This window comes from Heterodontus francisci, chromosome 17 (assembly GCF_036365525.1).
Source record: "Heterodontus francisci isolate sHetFra1 chromosome 17, sHetFra1.hap1, whole genome shotgun sequence".
NCBI classification, from domain to species: Eukaryota; Metazoa; Chordata; class Chondrichthyes; order Heterodontiformes; family Heterodontidae; genus Heterodontus; species Heterodontus francisci.
The window spans coordinates 96,820,872-96,842,904 of record NC_090387.1 but is presented as its reverse complement, the minus strand read 5'-3'; the positions used below and the strand labels follow the sequence as shown (position 1 = coordinate 96,842,904).

The 22,033-nt window shown below is 42.3% G+C and overlaps 1 protein-coding gene across 5 annotated transcripts in view; it reads right to left on the bottom strand.

Annotated features, from left to right (window-relative positions):
* The window catches only part of LOC137379127 (adhesion G protein-coupled receptor G3-like), a 269,576-nt gene that overhangs the window by 94,564 nt on the left and 152,979 nt on the right, over nt 1-22,033 (bottom strand). For all 5 annotated transcript variants that reach the window (XM_068049842.1, XM_068049843.1, XM_068049845.1 and 2 more), the window contains exons 6-10: nt 19,335-19,466; nt 13,046-13,159; nt 9,914-9,956; nt 9,308-9,405; nt 7,900-8,030 (exon numbers count right to left, since the gene is read on the bottom strand). In XM_068049842.1, the coding sequence (XP_067905943.1) occupies nt 7,900-8,030; nt 9,308-9,405; nt 9,914-9,956; nt 13,046-13,159; nt 19,335-19,466 (518 nt within the window). The remainder of the gene's footprint in view (nt 1-7,899; nt 8,031-9,307; nt 9,406-9,913; nt 9,957-13,045; nt 13,160-19,334; nt 19,467-22,033) is intronic.

Genomic DNA, 22,033 nt, shown 5'->3' with positions numbered 1-22,033 from the left:
TTCCCTTTCAAATTCCTCCACAAAAGACACATTCCCTTTTGAAATCCTCTACAACAGACACATTCCCTTTCAAATTCCTCCACAAAAGACACATTCCCTTTTGAAATCCTCCACAACAGACACATTCCCTTTTGAAATCCTCTACAAAAGACACATTCCCTTTTGAAATCCTCTACAACAGACACATTCCCTTTCAAATTCCTCCACAAAAGACACATTCCCTTTCGAAATCCTCCACAACAGACACATTCCCTTTTGAAATCCTCTGCAACAGACACATTCTCTTTTGAAATTCTCCACAACGGACACATTCCCTTTTGAAATCCTCGACAACAGACACATTCCCTTTCGCAATCCTCTACAACAGACACATTCCCTTTTGAAATTCTCAACAACAGACACATTCCCTTTTGAAATCCTCGACAACAGACACATTCCCTTTCGAAATCCTCTACAACCGACACATTCCCTTTCGAAATCCTCTACAACAGACACATTCCCTTTCAAATTCCTCCACAAAAGGCACATTCCCTTTTGATATCCTCGACAACAGACACATTCCCTTTCGAAATCCTCTACAACAGACACATTCCCTTTCAAATTCCTCCACAAAAGGCACATTCCCTTTTGAAATCCTCTACAACAGACACATTCCCTTTCGAAATCCTCTACAACAGACACATTCCCTTTCAAATTCCTCCACAAAAGACACTTTCCCTTTTGAAATCCTCCACAACAGACACATTGCCTTTCGAAACCCTCTACAACAGACACATTCCCTTTCGAAATCCTCTACAACAGACACATTCCCTTTTGAAATCCACCACAAAAGACACATTCCCTTTTGAAATCCTCCACAACAGACACATTCCCTTTTGAAATCCTCTACAACAGACACATTCCCTTTCGAAATCCTCTACAACAGACACATTCCCTTTCGAAATCCTCTGCAACAAACACTTTCCCTTTTGAAATCCTCCACAACAGACACATTCCCTTTCAAATTCCTCCACAAAAGACACATTCCCTTTTGAAATCCTCTACAACAGACACATTCCCTTTCAAATTCCTCCACAACAGACACATTCCCTTTTGAAATCCTCTACAACAGACACATTCCCTTTTGAAATCCTCTACAACAGACACATTCCCTTTTGAAATCCTCCACAAAAGACACATTCCCTTTCGAAATCCTCCACAACAGACACATTCCCTTTTGAAATCCTCTACAACAGACACATTCCCTTTTGAAATCCTCTACAACAGACACATTCCCTTTCGAAATCCTCTCCAACAAACACTTTCCCTTTTGAAATCCTCTACAACAGACACATTCCCTTTCAAATTCCTCCACAAAAGACACATTCCCTTTTGAAATCCTCTACAACAGACACATTCCCTTTCAAATTCCTCCACAAAAGACACATTCCCTTTTGAATTCCTCTACAACAGACACATTCCCTTTCAAATTCCTCCACAAAAGACACATTCCCTTTTGAAATCCTCCACAACAGACACATTCCCTTTTGAAATCCTCTACAAAAGACACATTCCCTTTTGAAATCCTCTACAACAGACACATTCCCTTTCAAATTCCTCCACAAAAGACACATTCCCTTTCGAAATCCTCTGCAACAGACACATTCTCTTTTGAAATTCTCCACAACGGACACATTCCCTTTTGAAATCCTCGACAACAGACACATTCCCTTTCGCAATCCTCTACAACAGACACATTCCCTTTTGAAATTCTCAACAACAGACACATTCCCTTTTGAAATCCTCGACAACAGACACATTCCCTTTCGAAATCCTCTACAACCGACACATTCCCTTTCGAAATCCTCTACAACAGACACATTCCCTTTCAAATTCCTCCACAAAAGGCACATTCCCTTTTGATATCCTCGACAACAGACACATTCCCTTTCGAAATCCTCTACAACAGACACATTCCCTTTCAAATTCCTCCACAAAAGGCACATTCCCTTTTGAAATCCTCTACAACAGACACATTCCCTTTCGAAATCCTCTACAACAGACACATTCCCTTTCAAATTCCTCCACAAAAGACACTTTCCCTTTTGAAATCCTCCACAACAGACACATTGCCTTTCGAAACCCTCTACAACAGACACATTCCCTTTCGAAATCCTCTACAACAGACACATTCCCTTTTGAAATCCACCACAAAAGACACATTCCCTTTTGAAATCCTCCACAACAGACACATTCCCTTTTGAAATCCTCTACAACAGACACATTCCCTTTCGAAATCCTCTACAACAGACACATTCCCTTTCGAAATCCTCTGCAACAAACACTTTCCCTTTTGAAATCCTCCACAACAGACACATTCCCTTTCAAATTCCTCCACAAAAGACACATTCCCTTTTGAAATCCTCTACAACAGACACATTCCCTTTCAAATTCCTCCACAACAGACACATTCCCTTTTGAAATCCTCTACAACAGACACATTCCCTTTTGAAATCCTCTACAACAGACACATTCCCTTTTGAAATCCTCCACAAAAGACACATTCCCTTTCGAAATCCTCCACAACAGACACATTCCCTTTTGAAATCCTCTACAACAGACACATTCCCTTTTGAAATCCTCTACAACAGACACATTCCCTTTCGAAATCCTCTCCAACAAACACTTTCCCTTTTGAAATCCTCTACAACAGACACATTCCCTTTCAAATTCCTCCACAAAAGACACATTCCCTTTTGAAATCCTCTACAACAGACACATTCCCTTTCAAATTCCTCCACAAAAGACACATTCCCTTTTGAATTCCTCTACAACAGACACATTCCCTTTCAAATTCCTCCACAAAAGACACATTCCCTTTTGAAATCCTCCACAACAGACACATTCCCTTTTGAAATCCTCTACAAAAGACACATTCCCTTTTGAAATCCTCTACAACAGACACATTCCCTTTCAAATTCCTCCACAAAAGACACATTCCCTTTCGAAATCCTCCACAACAGACACATTCCCTTTTGAAATCCTCTACAACAGACACATTCCCTTTTGAAATTCTCTACAACAGACACATTCCCTTTTGAAATCCTCGACAACAGACACATTCCCTTTCGCAATCCTCTACAACAGACACATTCCCTTTTGAAATTCTCTACAACAGACACATTCCCTTTCGAAATCCTCTACAACAAACACTTTCCCTTTTGAAATCCTCTACAACAGATACATTCCCTTTCAAATTCCTCCACAAAAGACACATTCCCTTTTGAAATCCTCGACAACAGACACATTCCCTTTCAAATTCCTCCACAAAAGACACATTCCCTTTTGAAATCCTCTACAACAGACACATTCCTTTCAAATTCCTCCACAAAAGACACATTCCCTTTTGAAATCCTCCACAACAGACACATTCCCTTTTGAAATCCTCTACAAAAGACACATTCCCTTTTGAAATCATCTACAACAGACACATTCCCTTTCAAATTCCTCCACAAAAGACACATTCCCTTTCGAAATCCTCCACAACAGACACATTCCCTTTTGAAATCCTCTGCAACAGACACATTCTCTTTTGAAATTCTCCACAACGGACACATTCCCTTTTGAAATCCTCGACAACAGACACATTCCCTTTCGCAATCCTCTACAACAGACACATTCCCTTTTGAAATTCTCAACAACAGACACATTCCCTTTTGAAATCCTCGACAACAGACACATTCCCTTTCGAAATCCTCTACAACCGACACATTCCCTTTCGAAATCCTCTACAACAGACACATTCCCTTTCAAATTCCTCCACAAAAGGCACATTCCCTTTTGATATCCTCGACAACAGACACATTCCCTTTCGAAATCCTCTACAACAGACACATTCCCTTTCAAATTCCTCCACAAAAGGCACATTCCCTTTTGAAATCCTCTACAACAGACACATTCCCTTTCGAAATCCTCTACAACAGACACATTCCCTTTCAAATTCCTCCACAAAAGACACTTTCCCTTTTGAAATCCTCCACAACAGACACATTGCCTTTCGAAACCCTCTACAACAGACACATTCCCTTTCGAAATCCTCTACAACAGACACATTCCCTTTTGAAATCCACCACAAAAGACACATTCCCTTTTGAAATCCTCCACAACAGACACATTCCCTTTTGAAATCCTCTACAACAGACACATTCCCTTTCGAAATCCTCTACAACAGACACATTCCCTTTCGAAATCCTCTGCAACAAACACTTTCCCTTTTGAAATCCTCCACAACAGACACATTCCCTTTCAAATTCCTCCACAAAAGACACATTCCCTTTTGAAATCCTCTACAACAGACACATTCCCTTTCAAATTCCTCCACAACAGACACATTCCCTTTTGAAATCCTCTACAACAGACACATTCCCTTTTGAAATCCTCTACAACAGACACATTCCCTTTTGAAATCCTCCACAAAAGACACATTCCCTTTCGAAATCCTCCACAACAGACACATTCCCTTTTGAAATCCTCTACAACAGACACATTCCCTTTTGAAATCCTCTACAACAGACACATTCCCTTTCGAAATCCTCTCCAACAAACACTTTCCCTTTTGAAATCCTCTACAACAGACACATTCCCTTTCAAATTCCTCCACAAAAGACACATTCCCTTTTGAAATCCTCTACAACAGACACATTCCCTTTCAAATTCCTCCACAAAAGACACATTCCCTTTTGAATTCCTCTACAACAGACACATTCCCTTTCAAATTCCTCCACAAAAGACACATTCCGTTTTGAAATCCTCCACAACAGACACATTCCCTTTTGAAATCCTCTACAAAAGACACATTCCCTTTTGAAATCCTCTACAACAGACACATTCCCTTTCAAATTCCTCCACAAAAGACACATTCCCTTTCGAAATCCTCCACAACAGACACATTCCCTTTTGAAATCCTCTACAACAGACACATTCCCTTTTGAAATTCTCTACAACAGGCACATTCCCTTTTGAAATCCTCGACAACAGACACATTCCCTTTCGCAATCCTCTACAACAGACACATTCCCTTTTGAAATTCTCTACAACAGACACATTCCCTTTTGAAATCCTCGACAACAGACACATTCCCTTTCGCAATCCTCTACAACAGACACATTCCCTTTTGAAATTCTCTACAACAGACACATTCCCTTTTGAAATCCTCTACAACAGATACATTCCCTTTTGAAATCCTCTACAACAGACACATTCCCTTTTGAAATCCTCTACAACAGACACATTCCCTTTTGAAATCCTCCACAACAGACACATTCCCTTTTGAAATCCTCTACAACAGACACATTCCCTTTTGAAATCCTCGACAACAGACACATTCCCTTTTGAAATCCTCTACAACAGACACATTCCCTTTTGAAATCCTCTACAACAGTTACATTCCCTTTTGAAATCCTCTGCAACAGACACATTCCCTTTTGAAATCCTCTACAACAGACACATTCACTTTCGAAATCCTCTACAACAGACACATTCCCTTTTGAAATCCTCGACAGCAGACACATTCCCTTTCGCAATCCTCTACAACAGACACATTCCCTTTTGAAATTCTCCACAACAGACACATTCCCTTTTGAAATCCTCGACAACAGACACATTCCCTTTCGCAATCCTCTACAACAGACACATTCCCTTTTGAAATTCTCTACAACAGACACATTCCCTTTTGAAATCCTCGACAGCAGACACATTCCCTTTCGCAATCCTCTACAACAGACACATTCCCTTTTGAAATTCTCTACAACAGACACATTCCCTTTTGAAATTCTCTACAACAGACACATTCCCTTTTGAAATCTTCTCCAACAGATACATTCCCTTTTGAAATCCTCTACAACAGACACATTCCCTTTTGAAATCCTCTGCAACAGACACATTCACTTTCGAAATCCTCTACAACAGACACATTCCCTTTTGAAATCCTCGACAACAGACACATTCCCTTTCGCAATCCTGAAGCATTGCAGAGATACGCTCCTGGCACGACTGCACAACCCCGTACCCCTCATCTGAGATGAGGAGTGCTTGCCGGGGCACCTCAGGGTCGCTGCGATTATAACTATATTCTAGGAGGGAGACAAGACTGATTAGATTAGATTAGAGATACAGCACTGAAACAGGCCCTTCGGCCCACCGAGTCTGTGCCGAACATCAACCACCCAGTTATACTAATCCTACACTAATCCCATATTCCTACCAAACATCCCCACCTGTCCCTATATTTCCCTACCACCTACCTATACTAGTGACAATTTATAATGGCCAATTTACCTATCAACCTGCAAGTCTTTTGGCTTGTGGGAGGAAACCGGAGCACCCGGAGAAAACCCACGCAGACACAGGGAGAACTTGCAAACTCCACACAGGCAGTACCCGGAATCGAACCCGGGTCCCTGGAGCTGTGAGGCTGCGGTGCTAACCACTGCGCCACTGTGCCGCCCGATTGCAGCTACTACAGGGCAATCTCCCTGTTTTCGGCCACAGGGTAGATCATTGCAAGGATCGTCCTCAATCACCTCTTCCCAGCGGCTGAAGAGCTCCTTCCGGAGTCTCAGCGCGTCTTTCACCCATCGAGAGGCAGCAGTGATCTGATCTTCACTGCTCTACAAATTCAAGAAAAATGCAGGAACAATGTCAACTGCTGTACCTGGTCTTTTTCAACCTCAAATGCTTTTGGCTCTTTCAATGCCTCTGGAGCATCCTGCTCAATTTTGGTTGCCCTCAGTAGTTTGTTACCATCCTCCATCTGCTCCATGATGACATGCAAGCCCTGATCCTCACCAATGGAACCACCATAGCCCCTATCTCAGTCTAGATCAGTGTCAAGCAAGGCTGTGTCCTTGCATCAACCCTCTTCTCCATTTTCTTCGCTGCAATGCTGCATCTCATCTCCAGCAAACTACCCGCAGGCATGGAGATGATCTACAGAACAGATGCAAAAATGTTCAACCTATGCCGCCTTCAATCCAAATGCAAGATCACTCCAACCTCAGTCATTGAGCTTCAGGATGCAGATGACACTTGCATGTGCGCTCACTCTGAAACTGAGCTCCAGATCATTGTTGACTCAAAATTCCAGTTGAGGACAAACCAGTGTTTTCTGCATGTTTATCATAACCTCCTTGTTCTTGTACTTTGTGCCTCTATTTTAAAGGCCCAGAATCCCAGATGCTTTACTTTATTAATCTCTTTAAAATGCCCTGGTGACGTTCAATAATTTGTGGACGTATACTCCCTGGTCCTGGGCACCACATTCTGGGAAGGATGTGAAGTCATTCGAAAGGGTGAAGAAAAGATTTAGAGGAATGTTTCCAGGGACGAGGGAGAAGCTGTTCTCCTTGGGGTAGAGGAGGTGAGATAGTTGTTGCAGTCGGTCTTGTCTCGCTTCTTGAATACAGTTACGATCACAGTGACCCTGAAGTCCCTCGGTAAGCACTCCTCATCCCAGATAAGGGGTATTAGGTTGTGCAGTCGTGCCAGGAGTTCAAAATCATGAGGGGTCTGGACAGAGTAGATCGGGAAAAACTGTACCAATTTCTTCTCCACTGAGTCAATAATTGATGTTGCATTATTAATAGATATGTTTCTTTTCATGAGAACTATTAGTTAGAAACTAGTTTTCATTTAATGGTAAAAGCAAAATACTGCGGATGCTGGAAATCTGAAATAAAACGTCTGACCCGAAACGTTAACTCTGCTTCTCTTTCCACAGATGCTGCCAGACCTGCTGAGTGGTTCCAGCATTTCTTGTTTTTATTTCATTTAATGGTGCACACTTGTCCATACACACGTTCAAACACATTCATGCACACTCACACACAAACACACACAGTGTTAAAGAACAGACAGCCTAACCTTGAAAACACGTAATAGGCTATAGAGATGACCAAGAAGAAGATTGAGATTCCTAGGCCAATCAAGGTGATGGATTGCAGACGTGCTTCCGTCCTTGGATCTAGGACCCCACTTTCACCCCTATTCAGATCCTTTGGGAGAGAATCGAAAGAAAGATTATTGTTTAAAAAAGCACTGGGAATCTTGGTACTCTGAAACAAAAACTGAAAATGCTGCGAATACACAATGCCTGATATTGACAATGGGGAAGGTTTTCCATTCAATTGCAATGACTTTTTTTCAGTATAATTCACCTGAAAACAGTGTAACCTGTGCAAGAGATCACGGAATTGTAAGCATAAATTACATTCCAAATTACATTCACAAATCGAATTTCGACAATCGTTTGCGATAGTTTCTTAAAAATCGTGTTAGATGTCAGCCCCGCCCACAAACTCTGCCAGACTGCAGAATGAATGAATCATCATAGGTGAGTTTCACTCATTGTGGCATTTCAAGGCGACTTCAAAAATGAAGCTGGTTCTTTTGGGTGCAAGGACACTTCTAGGCAATGTTATAAGAGAATTTGAATTTGTTTTCGAATTTACTACTGTACACCAACACAACTAGGAAATGGTTCTGAATAATTTTTAAAAGTCACTTTCAGTTATTTAAAAGCTGTTTATTCATCGTTGGTGGATTAACACTGGTTAAAAATACCTATTTTTTGTGATAAAGCCATTTTCAGCTGTATTAATCAAACTGCACCACTTCAATAACTCACGGAATATTTTTGAAGGAACATTTATTTTCAAAATTACATTTTAAAAGACTACCCAATTACTTTAGTTCATGGCAGATTTTGCACTTAGTGATATGCAAACGAGTTTGAGTACAAACTCGAGAGATAACAACACTTCTCAAAATGAGCGCAATTTTGCGAGCATTTTGCTCCCAAAGAGGCTAGTGCTTCAGCTGGAATGATTCCCATCTCTTTCAGTAATGTCCGACCTTCCTCTATCTCCTGCCCTAGAAACAATAGAACTCTGGATATTCTTGCAGTAGTTCCAACCTCGATTGGAATGGAGACTTTCAATTTAAACAGGATAAGTGTCATTAGAGTTGAGAGAATTGTTACAAATCACCAACTGTTTGTACAATATTATTGCACCATTAGTTTCTAGATGATTGTATTGATTCACTGTTAAAACTAAAATGCAACCTATCACTATCAACATCAATTGGACAAAATCCTTCACACAAGTGAAGAATAAAATCAGTTGAGCTGAATAATTATTGTATTAGTGCGCGACTTCAACTGAGCACTATAATGCTTAGAAGTATGATCAACCTTATTTGATAACTGTGCAAATGTGGTACACATCACAACTTCAGTGATTGATTACAGGCTTCCTGTTACCATACGTACCAGTAACACAGCAAAAAAAGTCAGGTGGGTACATGAACAGGTGGTCTGGGTGCCATTGGTTTCCGTTGTACAGCCAGAATCATTCCAGTGATTTGTCCCTGTAGAATTTGCAACAGAACGTTGTCAGGTTAAAATCATTACTTGAGGTTAGCATGAAGTAATGCACATACAAAAGAACATTCCAAAAACTGGCACTGCTTTGGTTAGAGCCAGGAGAATACAGAGTACTTTGATAGAGCTGTTTAAAGTGGTGACAGAATGGGACCAAGTAGATAGAAACAGGTTGTCTTCATTGATTGTTGCAGAATGAAGGTACATTGATTAAATGTAAGAATAACGTTGTTGCACAGGAGGTTGCGAGTCTGTAGAATTAGGTATGGAGTTAGCAACTGAAGCAGAGACCAGTTGAGAAGAGTATAAATAGGTAGTTGATGGAAATGGGGGCTGAAGGGATATGGGAAGAAGGCAGGAACACGGGATTAGAATAGTGCTTGTGTGGAGGGTTGGACAGGGAGGGTTAAACAGCCCGTCCCTGTGCTGTAATTTCTACAATAGAATTCTGATCCCAATAATGAACCAATCTTTTTTTTTAAAATCTTTATTTACCATTTGCTCCAAATTCCAAGAAAACACATTTTGTAGAATGTTCCTAAAATTAAAATAAAACATACAATTATACTTTGTAAATAGAAAAACAAAAAAAGGCTTTCATACAAGACAAAGTTGACATATATCAGGCCCCAAAAACATCCCAACTATAGTGCTGATGAATTATACTCCAGACCTTGCTCTGCCCCTAGCCAAGCTGTTCCAGTACGGCTACAATGCTGGCATCTACCGACAATGTGGAAAATTGACCCGGCATGTCCTGTCACAAAAAGCAGGACAAATCCAACCCGGCCAATTACCGTCCTACTCTCAAACATCAGCAAAGTGATGGAAGGTGTCATCAACAGTGCTATCAAGCAGCACTTACTCAGCAATAACCTGCTCACTGATGTTCACTTTGGGTTCCGCCAGAGTCACTTGGCTCCTGATCTCATTACAGCCTTGGTCCAAACATGGACCAAAGAGCTGAATTCCAGAGGTGAGGTGAAAGTGACATCAAGGCAGCAATTGATCGAGTGTGGCACAAAGGACTCGCCACATAAGTGCTGTGGCTACAAGAGCAGGGAAAAAGCTGGGCATTCTGTGGTGAGTAACTCACCTCCTGTCTCCCCAATGCCTGTCCACCATCTACAAGGTACAAGCCAGGAGTGTGATGGAGTGTGAATTCCAAAACTCACTGGATTCTGGTAGGGTACCAGCGGATTGGAAAACCGCTAATGTGACACCCCTATTCAAGAAAGGAGGGAGACAGAAAGCAGGAAGTTATAGACCAGTTCGCTTAACATCTGTCTCTGGGAAAATACTAGAGTCCATTATTAAGGAAGGTCTTACGAGGAAAGGCTGAGGGACTTGAGGTTGTTTTCGTTGGAGAGAAGGAGGAGGAGAGGTGACTTAATAGAGACATATAAGATAATCAGAGGGTTAGATAGGGTGGATAGTGAGAGTCTTTTTCCTCGGATGGTGATGGCAAACACGAGGGGACATAGCTTTAAGTTGAGGGGTGATAGATATAGGACAGATGTTAGAGGTAGTTTCTTTACTCAGAGAGTAGTAGGGGCGTGGAACGTCCTGCCTGCAACAGTAGTAGACTCGCCAACTTTAAGGGCATTTAAGTGGTCATTGGATAGACATATGGATGAAAATGGAATAGTGTAGGTCAAATGGTTTCACAGGTCGGCGCAACATCGAGGGCCGAAGGGCCTGTACTGCGCTGTAATGTTCCAATTCTAATTCTAAAAAAATAGCAGGACATTTGGAAAAACATAACGTAATCAAACAGAGTCAACATGGTTTTATGAAACGGAAATCATGTTTGACAAATTTGTTATTTGAGGATATAATAAACAGAGTGAATAATGGGGAACCTGTAGATGTAGAGTATTTGGATTTTCAGAAGGTGTTTGATAAGGTGCCACATAAAAGGTTATTGCATAAAATAGGTGCTCAGAGTATTGGGGGTAATGTGTTGGCATGGATTGAGGATTGGATAACACACAGAAGGCAGAGAGTCGGGATTAATGGGTCTTTTTCAGGTTGGAAAGCCATAAGGGGGTGTCACAAGGATCGGTTCTAGGGCCTCAACTATTTACTATCTCTATTAATGACTTAGAGGAAGGGACAGAGTGTAAAGTATCCAGATTTTCTGATGATACAAAAATAAGTGGGAAGGCATGTTGTGATGAGGACACAAAGAATCTGCAAAGGGATATAGATAGGTTAAGAGAGTGGGCAAAAACTTGGCAGATGGAGTTCAATGTGGGAAAGTGTGAGGTCATTCACTTTGGTAGGAAGAATAAAAAGGCAGATTATTATTTAGATGGAGAAAGACTACAAAATACTGCAGTACAAAGGGATCTGGGTGATCTTGTACAAGAAACACAAAATGTTAGCATGCAGGGGCAGCAATTAATTAGGAAGGCAAATGACATTTTGGCCTTTATTGCTCGAGAGTCAGAGTTTAAAAATAGGGAAGTCTTGTTACAACTGTACAGGGTGTTGGTGAGGCCACACCTGGGGTACTGCATATAGTTTTGGTCCCTGTGTTTAAGGAAGGATATACTAGCATTGGAGGCAGTTCAGAAAAGGTTCACTAGGCTGATTCCTGGGATGAAGGTGCTGTCTCATCAAGAACGGCTAAACAGGTTAGGCCTTTATTCATTAGAGTTTAGAAGAATGAGAGGTGATCTTATTGAAACATATAAGATACTAAGGGGGCTTAACAGGGTAGATGTTGAGAATATGTTTCCACTGGTAGGGGAATCTCGAACTAGGGGACATAGTTGCAGATAAAGGGGGCACACATTTAAAACTGAGATGCGAAGGAATTTCTTCTCTCAGAGGGTGGTGAATCTCTGGAATTCTCTACCTCAGAGAGTTGTGGAGGCTAGGTCACTAAATACATTTAAGGAGGAGGTCGATAGATTTTTGAAATCTTGGGGAGTCGAGGGTTATGCGGAGCAGGCCCAAAAGAGGAGCTGAGGCCTGGGACAGATCAGCCATGATCTTATTGAATGGCGGGGTAAGCTTAAGGGGCTGAATGGCCTACTCCTGCTCCTACTTCTTGTGTTCTCATGTTCTTGTGTACTGTCCACTTGCCTGGACGGGTGCAGCTCCAACAACACTCAAGAAGCTCGACACCATCCAGGACAAAGCAGCCCGCTTGATTGGCACCCCATCTACAAACATTCACCCCATCCACCACCTTAAACATTCATTCCATCCACCGCTGGCACACAGTGGCAGCAGTGTGTACCATATACAAGATATACTGCAACAACTCACCAAGGCTTCTTTGATTGCATATTCCAAACCCGCTACCTCTACCAACTAGAAGGACAAGGGCAGCAGATGCATGGGAACACCACCATCTGCAAGTTCCCCTCCAAGCCACACACCATCCTGACTTGGAACTATATCACCGTTCCTTCACTGTCGTTGGGTCAAAATCCTGGAACTCCCTTCCTAACAGCATTGTGGGTGTACCTACACCCCAAGGACTGCAGTGATTCAAGAAGGCAGCTCACCACCACCTTCGCAAGGGTAATTATCGATGGGCAGCAAATGCTGGCCTTGCCAGTGAAAATCACATTCCACGCACAAATAAAAAATGAGAATGCACAGTGGTCTTACTGGTTGCTGTGCATGAGTGAGAGTAATGGTAACAGGGTTATTCAGTTTCACTTTCTGTTTTCCTACAGTAATTCCAATCAGAGCATCATTCAGAATCTTTCTGTTATTTTGAACCTGTGAAGAAAAAGGGATGACATTTTAGAAAAATCTACTGAACGATACCGGGCGTCAGAAGGCAAAACTATCAGAACATATATTGGCTTGTATTCTCTTGAGTTTAGATGATTAAGGGGAGATAGTGGAGCTGCTTGAAATGATAAAAGGATTCAATAGGGTAGATACAGAGAAACTATTTTATCTGGTGCAAGCAGAAAAAAGAACTCACACTCTCAGAGACTTCCAAACGCTCCAAGGAGAGACAGACTGTTGCTGAGTGCCTAATGGAGGAAACCCCCATGAAATGTCTTTCATGCCATGTGTAGGGAGATGACACAGCCAATGAGTGCCAACTCTCTCATGTCCTGGACTGCAGAGCAGTATTGCCAGAAGTTCAATAACATGTCCACGGCAGGCTGATGAATAAATCAGTCATTTACCCTTTCATTCTTTGGCCATTCTGGACACTCTTCTCCTTTCTAAAACCAACTGCTGTAGAAGCAAACCTTCATGTTGCATCTCAGTAAAGAGAATGCTAGCTGGTGACCTCAGAGTGCATGTCTTCATCTCCCCCAACAGTAATTATGATGATTAAAACCTGAAAATCTCATCATCCATTTTAGCAAAGTGACATTGTCCTCTGGACACTCAACTCAGATAGTCTGAATCATCTTTGCCAACTTCCTTATATCTTCACCAGGCACATTCTCTTGGTCCCTTCCAAACCCACTTTTTTCTGCATTCATCTTGTACAGCTCCCCTCTGTACCATTCTACTGCCTAACCTTGGGCCCTAAATTTGCCACAATACTTCTGCAGTTGTTGACCTTCTTAACCATTCTCTCACATTTATTTTTGATGCTCTTCACCCCAGAAAAACCATTACTTTGCAGTCACCTCCCCTGGTATGAACTCCATCCTTGCTTCCTCACATCCACAGGACACAGACTTCAGTGTATGTGGCATGCAACAGGTTTAGTCACAGCCCTCCTATGATCAGGCCGGACCATGTCTAAGACGATCAAGTCCTGCTCTCCTCTGCAAAAGCGACACACTGATAATAGATCATTCTGGATCACCTGTCTTTTCTCCACTACCAGCTGTCTCCTTAAACCTATTGGTTTTCCATTAAGGATACTAGTGAGAGCCATCATTTCTCAGGGGAGTGCAGCCAGAGCAAAGTCCATGGCACCACGAGTGGCTCAGCTGCACAGGAGTGGAAGCAGAAGAGTGGAAGAGCAATAGTGATAGGGGATTCAATAAAGGATCAGACAGGCATTTGTGCAGCAGTAAACGTGACTCCAGGATGGTGTGTTGCCTCCCTGGTGGCAGGGTCCAGGAGGTCACGGAGGAGCAGCAGGACATCCTTCTGTGGGAAGGTGAACAGCCAGAGGTCATGGTCCACATTGTACCAATGACATAGGTAGGAAGAGGGATGAGGTGCTGAAAGCAGATTTTAAGGAGTTAAGATGGAAATTAAAAGGCAGACCACAAGGACAATAATCTCAGGATGACTTCCAGTGCCACATGCTAATGAGCATAGGAATAGGAGGATTGATCGATTGAACACATGGCTGGAGAATCGGTGTAGGAGGGAGGGTATCAGATTTATGAAGCATTGGTACCTGTTCTGGGGCAGGTGGGACCTGTATAAGATGGACGGGCTTCACCTTAACAGGACCGGAACTAACATCCTCACAGGGAGATTTGCTAGTGCTGTTGAGGACGGGTTAAACTAGCTTGTCAGGGGGATGGGAACCTGAGGGGTAGCTCAAATTGGAAAGAAGAAAAGCTGGTAACAGGAGGTAAAAAAGTAGCAAGTGACATTAGAAGGCAGGTAAAACAAAGGCGAGCATCAACCAGGCTTAGAATGTAGAATAATGTCAAGAAGACAAGGTTAAGAGCACTCTACCTGAATGCACACAGCATTCACAGCAAGGTAGATGATTTAAAGGCACAAATAGAGGTAAATGGGTATGATCTCATTGCCATTATGGAAATGTGGCTACAGGGTGACCAAGACTGGGAACTGAACATTCAAGGATATTTGACATTTAGGAAGGACAGGCAAAAAGGAAACGGAGGTGATGTTGCGCTGATAATAATGGATGGGATCAGTACATTAGTAAGGGAGGATCTCAGATCGGAAGAACAAAATGTGGAATCTGTTTGGGTGGAGCGAAGAAACAGAAAGGGGCAGCAAACATTGGTAGGAGTTGTTTATAGGCCACCAACAGTAGTGGCAGTGTAAGGCATGGTATTCATCAGGAGATTAGAGAAGCATGTAGCATGAGTAATACAGTAATCATGGGTGACTTCAATCTGCATGTCGACTGGGTAAACCTAATAAGCGCTAATGCTGTGGAGGATGAGTTTCTGGAGTGTGTTAGGGATGGTTTTCTGGAGCAGTATGTTGTGGAACCGACTACAGAACAGGCTATTTTAGATCGAGTTTTAGGTAATGAGAAAGGGATAATTAATATTATTTATTAATAATGTGCCGGGCGGCACAGTGGTGCAGTGGTTAGCACCGCAGCCTCACAGCTCCTGCGACCCGGGTTCAATTCTGGGTACTGCCTGTGTGGAGTTTGCAAGTTCTCCCTGTGTCTGCGTGGGTTTTCTCCGGGTGCTCCGGTTTCCTCCCACAAGCCAAAAGACTTGCAGGTTGGTAGGTAAATTGGCCATTATAAATTGCCCCTAGTATAGGTAGGTGGTAGGGAAATATAGAGACAGGTGGGGATGTGGTAGGAATATGGGATTAGTGTAGGATTAGTATAAATGGGTGGTTGATGGTCGGCACAGACTCGGTGGGCCGAAGGGCCTGTTTCAGTGCTGTATTTCTAAAAAAAAATAATCCTGTTGTAAAAGAACCTTTAGGGATGAGTGACCATAATATGATAGAATTTTACATTATGTTTGAAAGTGAGGTAGTTCAATCTGAAGCCAGGGTGTAAAATTTGAACAAAGAAAATTATGGAGGTATGAAGGGCAAATTGGCTGAGGTGGATTGGGAAAATACATTAAAAGGTCTGACAGTACATAGGCAATGGATAGTCTTTAAAGAAATATTACTACACATTCCTTCAAGGCACAAAAGCCCAAAGGTAAGGGCAGTCAACCCTGAATAAAAAAGGAAGTTAAGGATTGTATAAGATTAAAAGAAAAAGCCTATAAAGTTGCCAGAAATAGTGGTAAAGCTGAGGATTGGGAGGATTTTAGAATACAGCAAAGGAGGACGAAGAAACTGATAAAGAAAGGGAGAATAGAATATGAATGTAAGCTAGCAAAAATTAATTAGTAATGGGTTGAAGGGTTATGGAGAACGGGCAGGAAAGTGGAGTTGAGGCCGAGATGAGATCAGCCATGATCATATTGAATAGCGGAGCAGGCTCGAGGGGCTGAATTGCCTACTCCTGCTCCTAGTTCTAATGTTAAAAACATAAAAACGGACTGTAAAAGTTTCTATAGGTATGCAAACATTTGGCTAAGACAAATGTGGGTCCATTACAGGCAGAGTCAGGAGAATTTATAATGGGCAATAGAGAAATGACAGATAAGCTAATTGATTACTTTGTGTCTGTCTTCACTGAGGAAGATACAAGAAATCTCCCAGAATTAGAGATCCTGGGGATTAGGGAGAATGAGGAATTGAAGGAAATTAGTATTAGTAAGAAGGTTGTATTGGAGAAGTTAATGGGCTGAAGGTTGATAAGTCCCCAGGACCTGATATTCTACATCCCAGAGTGTTGAAAGAGGTAGCTATGGAGATAGTGGATGCATTGGTGATCATTTTCCAAAATTCTATGGATTCTGGAATGGTTCCTGCAAATTGGAAGGTAACAAATGTCACCCCACTATTTAAAAGGGAGGGAAAGAGAAAACAGGGAATTACAGACCTGTTGGTCTGTCATTGGTAATGCTGGAACCTATTCCAAAGGATGTGATAAATGGACACTTGGATAATAATGATCTGATTGGGCATAGTCAACATGGGTTTATGAATGGAAAATCATGTTTGATGATCCTGTTTGAGTTTTTGAGGATGTTGCTAACAGTATTGATAAAGGGGAGTCGGTGGATGTAGTATACTTGTATTTTCAGAAGGCCTTTGATAAAGTCTCCCACAGGAGGTTGGTTAGCAAAATTTAAGCATGTGGGATAGGAGGTAATATACTGGCATGGATTAAGGATTGGTTAACAGGCAGAAAGCAGAGAGTAGGAAAAAATGGGTCATTCTTGTATTGACAGGCTGTGACTAGTGGGATACTGCAGGGATCAGTGCTTGGGCCACAGCTGTTCATAATATATATCAATGATTTGGATGTGGGGACCAAATGTAGTATTTCCAAGTTCGCGGATGACACAAAAGTAGGTGGGAATGTGTGTTGTGAGGAAGATGCCAAGCGGCTTCAAGGGGATTTGGACAGACTTAGTAAGTGGGAAAGAACGAAGCAGATGGAATATAATGTGGAAAAATGTGAGGTTATTCACTTTGATCGGAGGAACAGATGTGCAGAGTATTTCTTGAATAATAAGAGATCAGAAAGTGTAGATGTACGAAGGAACTTGGGTGTCCTTGTCAATACGTCACTGAAAGCTAACATGCAGGTGCAGCAAGCAATTAAGAAGGCTAATGGTATTTAGGCCTTCATTGCAAGAGGATTTGAGTACAAGAGTAGCAAAGTCTTGCTTCAACTGTATAGAACCTTGGTTAGACCGCACCTGGAGCACTGCGTGCAGTTTTGGTTCCCTTACCTTAGGAAAGATATTATTGCCATAGAGGGACTGCAAGGAGGGTTCGCCAGACTTGTTTCCGGGATGGTGGGAGTATCCTATGAGGAGAAATTGTGGAAACTGGGCCTGTATTCTCTCGAGTTTCAAAGAATGAGAGGTAATCTCATTGAAACCTACAAAATCCTGAAAGGGATAGACAGGGTAGATGTTGCTATGATGTTTCCACTGGTTGGGGAGTCTAGAACCAGGGAACACAACCTTCTGGGGGTAAAGAAGTCCAAAGATTCACCACTATCTGAGTCAAGAAAAATCCTCCTCATCCAGACCTAAATGGCCTACTCCTTATTCTGAGAGTGTGTCCCCTGGTTCTAGATCCCCCAGCAGGGGGAAACATCCTTCCTGCATTTACTCTCTCAAGCTCCAGAAATGGTTTCCCTTCTCAGCCTAACAGTGCTGCCTGCAGAATCCCCTGAAAATCTCGACCTGATCCCTTTCTCTTTCTCATCTATGTACTGCTCATTCCTAACATCGTCAGCAGACCTGGGGTGAGGTTCCACATTTATACTGGCAGTATCCATTTCTCCACCAACTCTTAACCCCTTCACTGCCTCTGTATTGCTGGATTGCTTGTCTAACATTCAATCCCACATGACCTGCAAATTCCTCCAGTTGATCATTGGAAAGACTGAAGCCATTAGCTGCTGCCCCAACACAAATTCCATTCCTTTGCCTCCAGTTCCATCTCCATTCTCAGCAGGAGGCCTATCCAACCCTGAGCTAGGCTTCTAACCCCATATCCACTTCACCACAAAGGCCACCTCCAGTCACCTGCATAACCTGCCTCTACCCCTACCTCTGAGAGTCTGTTGCTGAAATCCTCATCCATGCATTGCCACTTGCATTTGAATGACACAATAGCGTCCAGCCTCCCATCTTCCAGGCTTCATGAACCTGAGATCATCCAAAGCTCTGCTGCTCATGTCCTAACCTGCACCAAACCCTGTTTACTCATCACCCTGTGCTCACTAATCTGCATTGTCTTTTGCTCCTGAATACATCCAATTGAAATTTCTTATCCTTATGCTCAAATTCCACTGTAGACTCAGCCCTCCTTCTCTCTACAGCCACAAGCCTTCAACCTGCCCCCTTCCCGAACTCTTGAGATGCAATTTTAACCTAATCCAGCCAGTATGAAACTGACAGGATCAGATCAGGTACCTGATTTACATCACTCCAATTTTACATTCCATTGTAGTCAACTGGGCAGTTGAGCTGCTCCCATCAGTTCAGCACCTGTACTCAAATGGAACTTTTTCCCCTCATTTCTGTAGAATCTTCACACGTTGCAAGATGTTAAACTCAAGGAGATTGAGCCACCAATTATTTGCAAGAACTCTGTGTCACCTCTTAATCCACAATGCAAACAGTATTTGAGTCAATTTGAGTTTGGATAGAATTACCTGCAACCGAGTTGATGTTTTGCAGAGGGTAAATGCAACATTAAATCTACCAGTGATTCCAGTCTTCACATCTGAAGGCACAGTGATCTGAACACTCTGATTGATTACTTCAATGGTCTGGTTTTCAGTTATCTATCAATGGCAAAAGTGTATTGTGATTGATTATGCTACAGAAAAAATCTTATTCAGAGGTAATATAATGGATGAAGGCTTCGAAGAGATTAAAGAGTCTGTGCTGTTTAATAACAACAGCTTGCATTTATATAGCACCTTTAATTAGGAAAAAGCCCCAAGGCACTTCACAGGAATGTGTTCAAACAAAATTTGATACCAAGTCACATTAGGGAATATTAGGACCAGTGATCAAAAGCTTGGACAAAGCAGATTTTAAGGACTGTCTTAAAGGAGGAGAGACAGGTAGAGAGGCAGTAGCAAAGGGTGGTTGGGGCTCTTTAGCCTTGGTGGCAGACCAGGTAGGCAAAGGCTTTATGAAGATAAAACCGTAGGAAGATAAGGACAAACCACCTTCCTTAGCTCAATAATCCTGTGTGTGAGATTCAAGTTCGAACTTGCCCTGGTGGCAGGACACAACAGACTGTTACCTTTTCAACTGGATACCCAGACATAGAACTTTTATTACAGATTACAGATCTGCCATTCATTACAGAAACTGCCTGGTTTCATTAGAAATCAATGAAAGTGCAAGTCAAGCAGATTCTGTAACGAGATGTTAGTTTTATGTCAGAGTGGCAAGTTGAAATTCTTGTTGCCTGAATATCCAGATGCCCGAGTTAACATTATATTTTATTTTTTTCAATGAAACTTGGTGAACTGCATTTACAAAACTCCCAATATAGATACAAACACTGTACAGATATCTGTTTTGGAAGATGTACGGTGAGAAACAGATTTCTCATTCACTGAGTGACTATGGTCCTCTAATCCATGACCAATTTAGAGGATCACATTATCGCAGCTACAACATGATTGTTTTAATTTGTGTCATTTTAAATTCTTTATACACTACATTACTCTTACATTAACCTTAAATAACAAGACAGCAAATGCAAAGGAAAGACAATCAAAATGTATGGATAGTCAGCAGTTACTATATTCCAGAAAGCCAGTTAGTGAAGGATAGAACTGGAGACAATCGTTACACACGTCTATACTTATTTATAGAGTTACACATTACAAGCATACACTTTTTAACTCAATAACCACCATTTTGGTCTGTGTGTATTTACAGTGGCTCAAGTGAATACCCAGTTAATGCCCACAACCTGCATATAATTAAACACAATTAACATACAATTAGCAGTGGATACAGGTTTAGTATAGCTTCACTACTTTTCAATTCTATCCCTCTGGAAATAAACCCTAATATTTGTTCATGATCTTGCTAACCTGCCTTTACTGTATTTGTAGTTTACCCCACTACCCCATTTAGACTCTGATTTCTTCTTCTTCTTTGGCCCCCTTGTCTCGAGAGACAATGGGTAAGCGCCTGGAGGTGGTCAGTGGTTTGTGGAGCAGCGCCTGGACTGGCTATAAAGGCCAATTCCAGAGTGAGAGACTCTTCCACAGGTACTGCAGATAAAATTGGTTGTTGGGGCTGTTACACGGTTGGCTCTCCCCTTGCGCTTCTGTCTCTTTTCCTGCCAACTGCTAAGTCCCTTCGACTCGCCTCTCTTTAGCCCCGCCTTTATGGCTGTCCGCCAGCTCTGGCGATCACTGCCAACTGGCTCCCACGACTTGTGATCAATGTCACAAGACTTCATGTCGCGTTTGCAGGCGTCTTTCAAGCGGAGACATGGATGGGTCTAATACCAGTGGCGAGCTCGCTGTACAATGTGTCTTTGGGGATCCTGCCATCTTTCACGCGGCTCACATGGCCAAGCCATCTCAGGCGCCGCTGGCTTAGTAGGGTGTATATGCTGGGAATGTTGGCAGCCTTGAGGGCTTCTGCATTGGAGATACGGTCCTACCACCTGATGCCAAGGATTTTTTGGAGGCGGCGAAGATGGAATGAGTTGAGATGTCACTCTTGGCTGACATACGTTGTCCAGGCCTTACTGCAGTAGCCTAAGGTACTGAGAACACAGGCTTGATACACTCGGACTTTTGTGTTCCGTGTCAGTGCGCCATTTTCCCACACTCTCTTGGCCAGTCTGGACATAGCAGCGGACGCCTTTCCCAGGCATTTGTTGATTTCTGCATCGAGAGACAGGTTACTGGTGATAGTTGAGCCTAGGTAGATGAACTCTTGAACCACTTCCAGAGCGTGGTCGCCAATATTAATTTAGACTCTGATTTACAAAGTGATATAACATCGCCTTATTTTTCTGACCAGAACGTAATACATCATTTTTTTCTGTGTTAAAAGTCATTTGCTAATTATATGTACATTATTAAAGCTTATTAATGTTTTCTTATAATATTTAGCAGTCATTCTCAGAGTTGACTATTCCCCCCAATTTGGGGTGAGCTACAAACTAAGAAATGTTGTTTTTGATTCCAAAGTGTAAATCGTGAAGAGAAGTTGTTAAAAACACTGGTTCACAACCTGCTCCTTGTGGGAACCACAGTTCACCATCTGCCACTCTGAATAGCTACCCTTTACCCCTTCTCCTTGCTTCATCTCACAGGCAGCTCTCTATCCAGACAGACAGATCTCTATCCAGACAGCCAGATGTCTA